The sequence below is a fragment of the Henckelia pumila genome, chromosome 4 (assembly GCF_033568475.1).
Source record: "Henckelia pumila isolate YLH828 chromosome 4, ASM3356847v2, whole genome shotgun sequence".
Taxonomy (NCBI): domain Eukaryota; kingdom Viridiplantae; phylum Streptophyta; class Magnoliopsida; order Lamiales; family Gesneriaceae; genus Henckelia; species Henckelia pumila.
In genome coordinates this window covers 147,500,088-147,512,822 of record NC_133123.1, presented here as the reverse complement: position 1 = coordinate 147,512,822, position 12,735 = coordinate 147,500,088, and the positions used below count along the sequence as shown (strand labels likewise).

Genomic DNA, 12,735 nt, shown 5'->3' with positions numbered 1-12,735 from the left:
TTCCAGATTCCATTTTGAACCTAATACACACACAAAAAAATACAAACTTGATTGATATGCATGTTTCAATACTGGAAAGAATTTTTTGACAATTTTTTTTTAAAAAAACAAACAATTTTTTCATTAAATAACTAAACAATAAAATTTAAGGATATAATTGTATTCCTGTAGAGATGAACATATATATTTACAAGAAATCAAACTTTATATTTAAATATTATGTAAAGACGAACATATTTAAAGAATTTTCAGACAAACTTTAATGCTTCAATATTTTGAAGAATTTTCAGTAATTATTAAATGATTTTAGTTGTTAATTACAAAACTCAACCATAAAAATTAAGGATAAACTCTATGAATATTATCCCTACAAAAATTAAATACACGAAACACAAAATCAATATAATACTAAACCATAAATATTGGAAATGAAATCGGTTGCATTCAAAAAATGTCAAAAATTTATAGAAAATCACACAATAACAATCACAAATATTAGGAAATCGTTAAACTGAACCAAATTGTGGATAAATTCACTAAAAACGATGCAATTTAACAAAAGAAATTCATAAAGATTGACGAAAGAAATTCACCCACAACTCACCTAGGCTTATTTCTCCAAAGTTATGCAATCCTAACTTCAAGGATCGTTTAGCCCCACTGCTTATTAACTTCAAGGTTTACGGATTTCTTTCGCACGATGTACATCAAGATTCAAAAAACAGAATAGAAGAGAAAAATTGATGGACTCACTTGAAGAAAGAAGAAGCTTATGTGCCTCAAATTTAGGTACACAACCTAACGGATTACTGACTAATGGTAAGTGGATATCGTATGCACGATCTCTTCAATTTTGGGGATTAGGGTTGAAGTTGGTGAAACACGATGTAAAGAGGATGGAGGCAGTAAAATTATTTATTGTTCCAAAGAAATAAAAAAAGGTTATTTGTGGGTTTTCATTAAAAATAAGGTCAATTGGGTAATTTGATATCAATTAGGGAGTGAAAACATAGAAACATGTTTAGTTAGAAAGTGCAAATATATTTGTTCTGACAGAGGGACTGATGACAAAGTTGAAAAAGGTGTTGAGGATTTTAGGACAATTAGCCCTTGAACTATTGTACGGTATAAAATATTTGAGATGCATAATTATCATAAACTATAGTGTTTAGCTAAAAAATATATCGAACTCAAGGTATAAAACATGTAAATCACAGGAAGAAAAAGACCGATTAGAGACCGACAAATTGAACACAAAAGAAAAAAAAATTTAAAATATAATGTTCCCGGTTTAATAGTTAATTAGATATTTAATCATAGTATCCGAAATTTGAAATTATCCGTAAAAAATATTACATTTGAATTAAAAAAAATTAACAATTTAAGACGAAATATGATAACTTCAACCTCGATCAATCAAACAAGTAGTTGTCACGTACCACGGTGGTGTAATTTTCTAGTGAAACAAAAAGCACATGATGAACTATTATCTAATTTTCATTTGAAAATTATGCTAAAGCATATTAACTCGAATATAAATAAATTAATATGATAAATATAATATCTAGGCATATTAAACACTCATGAAGAATCACAAACCTTAAGAATTTATTTATTAAAAAAAATTAACGAGCTTCAAAGGTCGATTAATAAATTAATAAAAGGACGCCTAAGCCTCTTGTTTTTCTGCATTTAAACCCACATTTTGTTCGCCAAGATCCAAAGGACAACATGCTAGGGACGAGTTTGACTTGGATTTCTATGTGAAGAAGCATGCAGCTTTGTCATTTTGTTTTTTGTTTTTTGATTTTTAATTTTAATACAAATGTCACAATAATACATCACAAATCAAGGAGAGGAGGCACAACGTCCCACCCCTCTTGATCAAACATAGAAACACTTACTCTGACTAATATATGAGCTATCGTCCAACTCGTTGATCTCGAAACAAAAGCAAAAACACAATTAACTAAATCCGATGATAAAAATTTACAACTACTTTACAAATATTGTGGCCCCAAACGACTTGTTTTAGAAAACGTTTATGGAAATAAGTACCAAAACCTTTAGAGTTTAGTGCTTAGAAAAATAGTAAATCCCTCATTTTTTTTGTCTATTATAAAGGGGTTATACATACATACATGCATGCATATATATACTAGTTAGTAAGGTTTCATACATGTGAGATGGTCTCACAGATCATCTATATCAGGAAACAATTCGACCCGATCCATATCTATAATAAAAATCAATATTTTTTATATTAACAAAAATACTTTTCTTGGATGGGATTAAGTAGGAGATAAGTCTCACGAAATTTGTAAGGTGTAAAATATTCTTTTTAAAATGATCAGTGAGATTGTGGAGTTTTTGGGTCCTATCGATGCTAGCACATGTTCACGCGAACATTTCAAGTGCAAAAAAATTGAGACGTTGAATCTTCATTCGACACTACCCGAATTAAATAGCATTGACAGATCCGAGTTTTTGTTATATATATACACATGGGTAATAATGGGCCCACCGTTTCTATCACGTGGAGGCCGCCCCTGGAATTTATCTAATCTTTATCAAACTGCCTCATGCTGGTTTTTGATTTTTTTTTTCAAAATGGATAGTTCATTCCTTGCTTTTTAAAAAAAAAAAAAATTGAACACTGCGATAATAATTCTAAGTTTTGTTAAAAGTAAATATCCAAGAGATTTCCTTGGTTTAAAGGTTTATTGTTATTACAACAATGTTATAATTAGTATGTTATAGCATTAAATATATACATATATTCAAATACAATGTCTAATGGAAATATATTGATGTCGATTTTCTAATAACATATACAATGAATGAGACTGTTTGAATAGAAGTCTACTTCAAAAAATTACTAAAAAAAAATTGTTGACTAAATTTTTTATTTCTAAAAGAGCATGTAAAATTTATAGTCATTTAATAACATTGAAATTATCTAATAAATAATCGGTAGAAGTAAAAGATTTTTCAAATGGAACGAATATGTCAGAGATTTGTAGTGCACCAAGTATTCGACTGCCCACATGAAACTTTGGGCTGATTCAATCAGAAGTCTCCCCAAACAGCACTTTGTCAAATGGCTGATATTTGACACTTTCTATTGGCCAAATCATCTGCTTTCTAATTCTCTGATTCTCTCTATATATTAAGGAACAATTGTTGAAATTTGAAAACTTATCGACCTCAAGAAGTTTTCTCCTTGCCACTGTGCTGTCTTTGTTTTCATTCATTTTCATGGAAGTTTTTTTTATCATTTTAGTGCCAAAAACAGGCAAAATTTAGGGACCGGCATATGCCAAGAATTGACTAGACTTGAGAAAACTCTTGCACCTTTGTATTTTTCTCGCGCCTAATTAGAAAACCCAAGAGAAATTAAAGGTCTTCTTTTTGCGATAAAGAAAGCTGATCTTTTTGTTTTGTGAAGAGAAAGTAGTTGTATTTCATACCCTTTTGGTGGATTCTGCTATAGCCTCGGCCTGTACATGGAGCTTATCACGGGTCTGCCGGATGATGTTGGATTGGAGTGTCTGATTCGGATTTCTCAAGAAAGTTTTTCTTCTGTTGCATCGGTTTGCAGGAGATGGAAGGAAACGGTTCACCTGCCGGAGTTTTGGCGGCGGCGGAAAGCCGCGAATTCGGCGCAGAAAATCGTAGTGTTTTCTCAGGCCAAGGTCGGGGACTTGGGGCAAGAACCTGGAAGCAAGAAGCATTCACCCACTCAGGTTTACAGGTTAACCGTTTGCGAACCGGAGACGGGTCGTTGGGCCGAGCTGCCGGCGATACCGGATCAAACGGCCGACGGGTTGCCGATGTTCTGCCAGCTCATTGGAATAGGGTCGAACCTCGTTGTGATCGGCGGCTGGGACCCGACGACATGGGAGGTTTCGAATGATGTGTTTGTTTACAGCTTTGTTTCTGCTAAATGGAAACGAGGCGCCCCCATGCCTGGCTGCGGGAGATCTTTCTTTGCATGCGCTTCTGATGATCGGCGATTCGTGTTCGTCGCTGGAGGGCACGACGGCGAGAAATCTGCGTTGAGAACCGCCATGGCTTATGATTTGACTGAAGATTTATGGGTTATGCTGCCGGAGATGGAAAAGGAACGCGACGAATCTGCCGGGATGTTCCATCACGGCAAGTTTTATGTCGTCGGAGGATATGTCACAAGCATGCAAGGTAGCATGTTAGGGATTTGATATTCTTTTGAACATACAGCAATACGCATATTTTCTTTAAAGATATTTGAATTGTGATGATATGGCTCTGTTTCTGTTCTTACAGGTAGATTCGAGACAAGTGCCGAAACATTTGATGTTGCTTCTTGGCAATGGGGTTCAGTTCAAGAAGATTTCTTGAACAGTGCAATTTGTCCAAGAAATTGTATTGGCAATGCAGACGGGAGATTTCTTCTGTCCTGCAGCGGTACCGTGGCGGCACTGCAAAGATCGGAATGGAAAGGGGTGGCGGAGCTGCCAGATAATGTGCAGAACACGACTCACATGACAGGGTGCGGGGACAAGGTGTTTATGATGGGTATTTCGAGGTCCCGTGGACGGCACCAGATGTTCGTATCGGATTTGAAGAGTTGCAGATGGGAAAGAGTGGATGCAACAGATGATTTTTCGGGCCATGTTCAGTCAGGATGTTGTCTAGAATTGTAAGATTGTATTCAGAACCATGTACAAGTCCATCAACTTAGTTCCGACACAGGATTCTATTCTGTTTTATATTGATAAATGAAGTGTTATTAAGATAAATATAAAATGATTTAAGACAGCCACAGGTATCATTTAACTAAAATATTAGAACACTTACAAGGAGAATATAGACTGTTCGGGCTCACTATGTATGGGAATCAAGAAAACAGAGCACGATAAATGTAAAGAAATTTCAGTGGCTAAAGAATTTTGTAAATTTTCGACCAACAAAAGAATGAACTGTAGGTAGCGTGGCAAAGGCTACTTTATTCTCATGCACGAGTACAATACCTCACCAAATTTTTGGTACATGTGCTTCTTCAAGTACTTTTTCTCTACTTTTTCTCTCCCTTTTGCCCCCATTTCCTGTCTTGCTGAAGGATTTCGAAGAAGAAATTCAAGATTTCTTGCAAGAATTTGAGTCCCTGGACGTCCCAAACGATGGAGAAGACCGGTTCCGTTGTGCTCGACAATCTCTTTCGTGCCACCAGAATCAGTTCCCAAAACCTGCAATTCCAGAAAGTGTTCGTTGGGGGCGTTAAATTACAAAACGCGAGTTTTTACAACTCCAAAGAACTACAAGAAAGAAAATGTATGGCCTCTCAAGACCATGCATCCATCTACTACTACAATTCTCAGCAGAGCACTGATTCGTGGAGATGCTTTGAAAGCAGCTTGCCCAAAAGCATAAATTATGGACCATTGTGTAATTTGAATACGTAGGTGAGCTCTATATGTTCTAAGGTGATGCTCAAACATGACCAAAAAAATAACGAAAATTTAGACAAGTAACACCGGTCAACTATTTTTCGGGAAATAGGCCTCTGCAGTGTAATGTCCAGGGTTATATTTTAAACTGTCCCAAAAAATAATGACCATCTTATAAAGGGAACGCAATTAACTAAGGAGATAAAGTGCCATACAGGAAGTCCAAATGCCATAGCTTCGATTGTTACTCTTCCAAATGTCTCTCCGAGCCCCTGCATAGAAGTAAAGCAAGGATAATATAGAATTGTATAAATACTAACCTGATCAGTTAAAAAAAATGTCACCTATTTCAATCCTATGAAGTAAATGAGTATGTAGCCACATGAAATGTGATAAAACAAATAAATGTACGGTAAATACTAAATCCTTGGTCACCTCTGAAAGATCGCATACAAGCTGTCATAAATGTGAGAAACATCAATTTCAGAAGAGTTCATGCAATGTGATGATAGTCGAGAACTAAAGTGTGAGGTGATCTGCGCGCTTCATTGATTAACCAGAATAGCAGATCACGAAGAGACAAAAAAGTGATCTATACCATGGGATTTTCATACTGCTACAACAATGCATCTATTTAATGCACGCAATAACTATCACAAGTTTGTGACATATTTGATTTTCTACAGCTCCGCAATATGTAAAAAACTTCTAGCATTTAAGAAGGGTTGGTTATGGTTTTAAATTTTAATTAAGCCCATATATTTTTGCTTGCAACCAAGTCCCATATTTTTTTAAATCTTCTCTAGCCTATAAATATGGTGCATATTTCAAGGGACACATGAGAGTTAATAGAGGAACATTCTTCGTTGTTCCTGGCCATAGGATGGACCAAAAAACCGGACATGTTAAATTCATGGCATCTTGGAATTTCAGTTATACTTATTTTGCCTTATAGCTATTTATTTGACGTTTGATGCACAACAAGAACCAGTTATCTTCTCGAAGCTTGAAAGTAAAAATTAAAAAAAAAAAAAAGGAATTTATTGAACATGGCAGGACAAGTTGGATGAGAGCAAGAAATACTTGTCGTAAATAGATATATGCGTGTAATGGAGTACCTGGGCGTTCATGACATAAACATCTGCTGCAGCATAAAGGGAGGCAACCCGAGTAGTTGCAGGAGTCCACAATACAGACTCTGACACATTTGAATGCACAGATAGATATTTAAGAAGTGTTTTGACATAAAGCACCTTGTTACTTTTAGATCCAACTGAACCTATGAGAATTTTCATATTCCGTTTCTTTTCTCCAGTGCTTTCAAGTAACAGTTTTCTCATGCCAGCATCTCTGTCAAACACCAGCTGATCAGGCTTAGTCTTGTCGGTGATGATCTTGGGCATTTTATATCTCTTCCCCAGTGTACTGTGATGTAAGGAAGAGCCATCAAAAGAACTGGGCCTGTTGGTGGATCCAGAAACATTTTTCCCATCCTGAAGTAGAGCTCTTGAGTAATAATCATGATCTATCACTGTTGGATCTTTGATGTCAGAATCATTCAGCGGTTGACCTTGTTCAACCAACAAGCGTGCCGATTCCAGAAGCAAAAATTGTCCCTTTCCAGGATTTATACTGCTCAAAGAAACAACAAGCATGTCGTCATCAGTCAATCCCATTTCTCTTCTAACTGCAATTCTCAATGATTGTCTCTTTTCCAGCATTATCTCGGGGGTGAAAGATGGAGTATTTAAAGAGCAGGGGATGCCCGCAGCAAAGGCTAGCTCATCATTAACCGACAGTGGCACCAGAGCAGGCTCAGTTTTCAAGTGGATATTTTCTTCCTTGCACCAGGCTAGCCACTGTTTGGACTGTAATTCAGAAAGAAAAATCAACTTTTTTACTCGGTTGAGGACAAGTTTTGTTCGATTGAAGTACTCTCTTCTGTTCTCCATTATCCACCACATGATTTGACTAGAACCCAGTACAGTGCGTGAGAGATACTGTTCTGAAACCATGATTTGAAAGATAAAAACAGTGGATGTCAAATATATATCCACACAAATCTTTAGCTTAGATGGGAAACCTTCGCAGTTACGTTCTAAGAAAGTCATATTAAATCAATCGGTAATAACTCAATAATTTTGGCATTTTGCTTTTGATCAGTCATTTATAATAATTCTGATAAAATACAGGCACAACAAAATGCAGATATGGTGTCACAGCAAGTAGTTAGTTAGGTATACACTACAAGTCTCATTTTATGACACTGAAAGCGTCACTAAGTACAAGGAAGTCGAAGTCTATTAATTCTGGTGCAAATGCACCTCATCCGCTATATAACTGCGGACCATTTGGACAACAACCTCTAAGGGGCAGAGTTTAGTGAATTTTCTATTCACCGCAGCAGAAAGTGCCAGAGTTAGATGAATTTTCTGTTTACAGCTGCAGACTCAATGAGATCTTAGGACACATACAAATTGTGGTATTAGCAATCATTCTTTTCAGCAATTTGATAATGAGTTAGAATAATCAGGTAAAAGGAAGGAATAGCTCATGCCCTTGACATTGGATTTTTTTTCACTTAAGCAGCGCATGCACGTTATTACCTTGAATAACACAACTAATAATGACAGATAGAGAAAAAGTCGTTAGAGAATGTAAACTTTGAGAACAGAACTGCTTCCTGTATAAGCTCACCAATCCAGGATGCACAGACAGCGGACCCTGCAATGATGAGATCTGCTCTCATAGAAGTTTTGAAGCTTAGATCAGTCTTGTCCGGGAGCACTTTGATTTTTCTTCTGGCAAGTTCTTCCATCAAACCACCTTTCTTGTTCAGAACTATGACAGAAATTGTGGCTCCACAGCTCAGAAACTCTGAAGCCAACTCCAACATCGCTAGTGGAGCTCCAGTCATGGAAAGCTCATGGAAGATCAAAACAAACTTCCTAGACCAAACCAATCGCGCAAATGCCCCCTTTCTGTCACAGGTACCTGACCGTTTCTCAGGACTCCACCCAAAAATTGCATCTTCTATAGAGCCAAAAGGTCCAACAAGATGCCCATAAGTCATATTTTGCATTGGAACCTCCTCTTCCTCCACATCATCTTCACTTTCTATATCTTTCAGAACCACCTTTGGCTGACCTGGGCTCTTTCTACGAGAACTACGACCTGATTTCTTGCTTCTTTTCTTTGAAGAACTGTTTTTTTTCAATGAAATACCACTTCCATTCTTCGAGAGAACCACATCCACATTCTTCAAACTAGACTGATTCTTACCAGTCTGCAAGTTAACAGCTGTAGAGCTGACATTAGCAATCAAGTCCCTCCTATTTTTCTGTTGTGGTTCGGAATACTCACCACTCGACTCACCACCATATCCACCACTAAAAAGATCTTCCTTATTATCTCCATGAGCCCATTTTGACTGGAAATAGAACCCCGCATAAGCCCAAAGAGTGATCAAAAGCAACCAAAGCACAATGCGGTTGCTTCTAAACCATTGAGAACTAATCCCGCCACTCCTAATCTCTCTTCTCGGACTGCGACCAGAGTTCAATCTCCTGAAAGATGGAGAACCCCTCGGTGTTGACTTCCCTGACGAACTCGACTTCAACGCTCCACCCCCAGGCCTCAAAGGTGACGAACGAATCACATTGCCATCTTCCATCACTGAAATTCTAGATCACCCCACTATCACAATTCCAAATACGCATACAATAACATTTCAACAAGGAAAAACCAACAATCACAAACGCCGAAACCGTGAAAATCTCTTCGACGTGTAACTAGACATCAAAACACACCAGTATAAATGTAGAATCACTCTGTAACATTAAACATCAATGCGCAACGCTTGCCTGTCCAAGAAAGCAAAAGTTCCAAAAATCAAGAATTAAAAACAGCAACACCTCAAGAAAATGTGCGCTAGCTAAACCAGAAAACATCAGTTTATGCAAATACGAAATCAAGCTGTCCAGCAAGAACTACCAACAAAACACCACTCAATTCTTGAATAGTCAAACCAGCGTTTCAAGAAAAAAAAAAAAAAACGCATACAATGAAATGTGGATCCACTAAATATTAACACAAAGACCGGAAAAAAGAAAGAGAAAAAAAACTGTTAAGAACCAAAAACTCATCGGAACTCACGGAATGGTGTGCAATAGGATTAAGCTGTGCCGGCAGCAGCTACCAAGTGATCTTCGCACAAAGTTTCAGCAAGTAAACAAGATTACGAACACAATCAAACTCGATCTTGAAAAAACTACACAGAAGAAGATCTCGGAACTGAAGATCTTGAGTTCAACTACCAACGTCGCCGACAAATCCAATCAATATGTTCACGTTATTTCATCGCTGGAACTTTCAGCACCGAATTCCCAGCTCCGGCTGCAACTCCGGCGAGTTCAACAGAGAGGAGGAGTTGCTCCACACCGTCGTTGATTGGCGTTGAAGTAGAAGCAGTAAGAAGATGAAGGATGGGGTGGCACGTGTGAATAAGCTCGCTCGTGTAAAGTTCTGTTGGGACTGGGAGTGACAAATAATTATTATTACTTTTTAGTTTTTTTAAGCATATTATTTATCAACTTCATCATTAATTGTATTTAATTAATTAGACTGAAGATACGCCAGAACAATTTCCCTATTGCCAGAACGAAGCCTCTTTAAATGTCAATTTTGACCTCACACCAAATTTATTACGAACATATACTGATATTTATTTTTTAAATTTTGATATATTAAAAGACTAAGATATTTCGTATCTAACTACACATAAAGAAATTTTGATAAAGGATTTTACTTAATTTAAAGATTTAGATAATAAAACATAACGTGTGAAATAGTAGATTGAACTTTGAACATGGACTCATGGTAGAAAATAGAGAGGAAAATATATTATTAAATATCGAAATTAGTTATTATATATAAATCATAAATGTCCTTATCATGTCTAAAGGCAACTTTGTCGGTGGGGAACTTAATAGTTATTATTTTTCATGTTTATTACATATAAGTTCACCTCCTTGAACTATATAATAGTTTTACCCGTCCATATTTGTTTTTGTTTATGTTTTTTTTTTTATATATAAGGATGAAATTCACAAACACATTATTTTTTATTATGCACTGAATAAATCATCATATTAATGTAATAATCTGTAAATCATGTTAATAAGTGAAACTGCATCGTGACAAAAAATATTTAGAGAAGAAATCAAAATTCCAATTATTGATCAAAAGCTTCTCTATATATATACACATATGTTCATTTATTTGACAATTGGTAATCATGACTTTTCATTAGTTGAAACGTCAATTGACATATTTGTATATGTACTTCTAATTATTCAGACAAATTATACTCCGTCCGTCTATATTGTCTATGTTTTCTTTTTTATTTTTCCCAAATATATAGTCATATATCATATTTAGTAATATTTTTTTATATTTTTTTTACTAATATACCCCTATTAACTACACTTTGAAAATTGTGCAATCATTTTTTAATACATTAAATAGGGATAAAATAAAAAATTTATATAAAATTTGTTTTCCCAATGCATTTTTCTTAATCTGTGTGAAAATCCAAAGAAGACATTATATATGGGACGGAGGGAGTACTTTTTATCATCATCATCATTAGAAAAAAAAAATGCTACATATACGATGAATTTTGTACGCCAAATCTTACAACACAATACAAAAATTAAATATATCAAAACCTCACGATAAATTGAACACAAAATCTAACGATATAATTGTTGTAAATATCGTTGTACATAATATTTGTTGTACCTTCAACATTATTCATAAAAAAAATTTAGCTTAGTCTATTTGATTTTGACTTGGAAACTATTTTTTCTTTTCTCACAAATCAAAAACATGATTCTAAAGCTGTAAAGCATTTCTCTAATTAAATTCAATTTAAAAAATATAATATAACTTTAAATTTTCTTCGTTAAAGAAAAATAATATATAAAATACATATAATTTTGCAAGTCATTTTCTGAACCTATATATTATATAGTCTCAAATACCATCCCCGCAAACCAAGCCTTTATCTACTACAAGTTTGGTATAGGGGGCGGAGGCGGAGACAAAGGCACCCTTTGCAAGTGCGGCACCGACGTTGGAGGCGGCAGAGGAGGTTTACAGACGGCGGAGCAGCCTAGCAGGCAAAGATAATTCGGCGGCTGCGGCCACCGAGCGGCCTTACATCTCTCATGAGCACATGCCCTGTAACATCTCACGTCGAATTTTCCGGCAACAGCCGACGACACGACCATCATCATCAAAATTATCCCGATGATTATTTTCCCTTCCATTTTTTTTTTCTTGGAGGATTTGGTTATGAGATTTTATTTGAAAAAATGGCCACCATTTTATGGTTAATTTCAATCTATCTATCTATATAGGTATTACCCCATGATAGATTTAAGAGTCCTAATTTATCAATATACGTGGAGTTCATTAAAAAATAATGGATCCTACATTTATTGATAAATGTCCACCGTTAGATCTATCTCAAGGTAGTGCCTATATAGTAGATAGCATCTAACTTACATTTATGTAATTTGAATTCATATTCAGTAAATGGCATGTATGGTAATGGAAGGGTGATTAAATATTAGTGGATTTTTCGAAATTTTTTTTAATATAAACATAATTATTACATTCCTTTTTTATTTATTAAATAATAACTGTTATATATGATTCCAATGAATCTTTGAATATTTGATTGCTATAATATTTGTATGTATTTGATTTGATTTTATGATGAATTCCTTGACCACATAAAACGTAGCATTGCAAGAAAATCAATCCATTTTTTTATATAAAAAAATATAGACTCAAATATTTTCAAAAAACTACGAGAACGTAATGCTCCATTATCGCAAAACGCCAAATATAATTTATATATAGGATGAAAAAAACAATTTCTCATTACATATTTAAGTCCAAAATTTCCAAATCACATTGTGAAGTATAAATTATGCACAATTTATTAATTATTTTTTTTAAAAAAATTTAAGATTAGTTAAGTCTAAAAAAACTGAATTAAAATTCAAAATTTTCATATTAAATTGCTAAATTAAAAAAAAGAAAAATAAAAAGAAAAAGAAATATGTGTAAGATTAATGTAGTTTCGAATACATGCATTTTACTGCATATCTTCTTTATCTATATATACTATCTATATATATATATTTATACTATGAAACATATGAAACATGATTGTCTGAGTAATTACTTTTGATTTCTTGATGTAACATTATTTATTTGTCTTGATGTAACAGTA

The 12,735-nt window shown here is 34.9% G+C and overlaps 2 protein-coding genes across 2 annotated transcripts; one reads left to right on the top strand and one right to left on the bottom strand.

Annotated features, from left to right (window-relative positions):
- The first annotated feature begins 3,202 nt into the window (after positions 1-3,202).
- Positions 3,203-4,791, top strand: LOC140864051 (F-box/kelch-repeat protein At1g80440). The gene is made up of 2 exons (XM_073267948.1): positions 3,203-4,200; positions 4,306-4,791. The coding sequence occupies exons 1-2, from the start codon at positions 3,507-3,509 to the stop codon at positions 4,683-4,685; spliced, it is 1,074 nt and encodes a 357-aa protein (XP_073124049.1). The 5' UTR covers positions 3,203-3,506; the 3' UTR covers positions 4,686-4,791.
- Positions 4,792-4,797: 6 nt separating this feature from the next.
- On the bottom strand, positions 4,798-9,976 carry LOC140864050 (uncharacterized). The gene is made up of 5 exons (XM_073267947.1): positions 9,585-9,976; positions 8,127-9,292; positions 6,548-7,434; positions 5,645-5,701; positions 4,798-5,228 (listed from the first exon to the last, which is right to left on the bottom strand). Exons 2-5 carry the CDS (start codon positions 9,100-9,102, stop codon positions 4,983-4,985), a joined length of 2,166 nt encoding a protein of 721 aa, XP_073124048.1. The 5' UTR covers positions 9,103-9,292; positions 9,585-9,976; the 3' UTR covers positions 4,798-4,982.
- Positions 9,977-12,735: the final 2,759 nt, after the last annotated feature.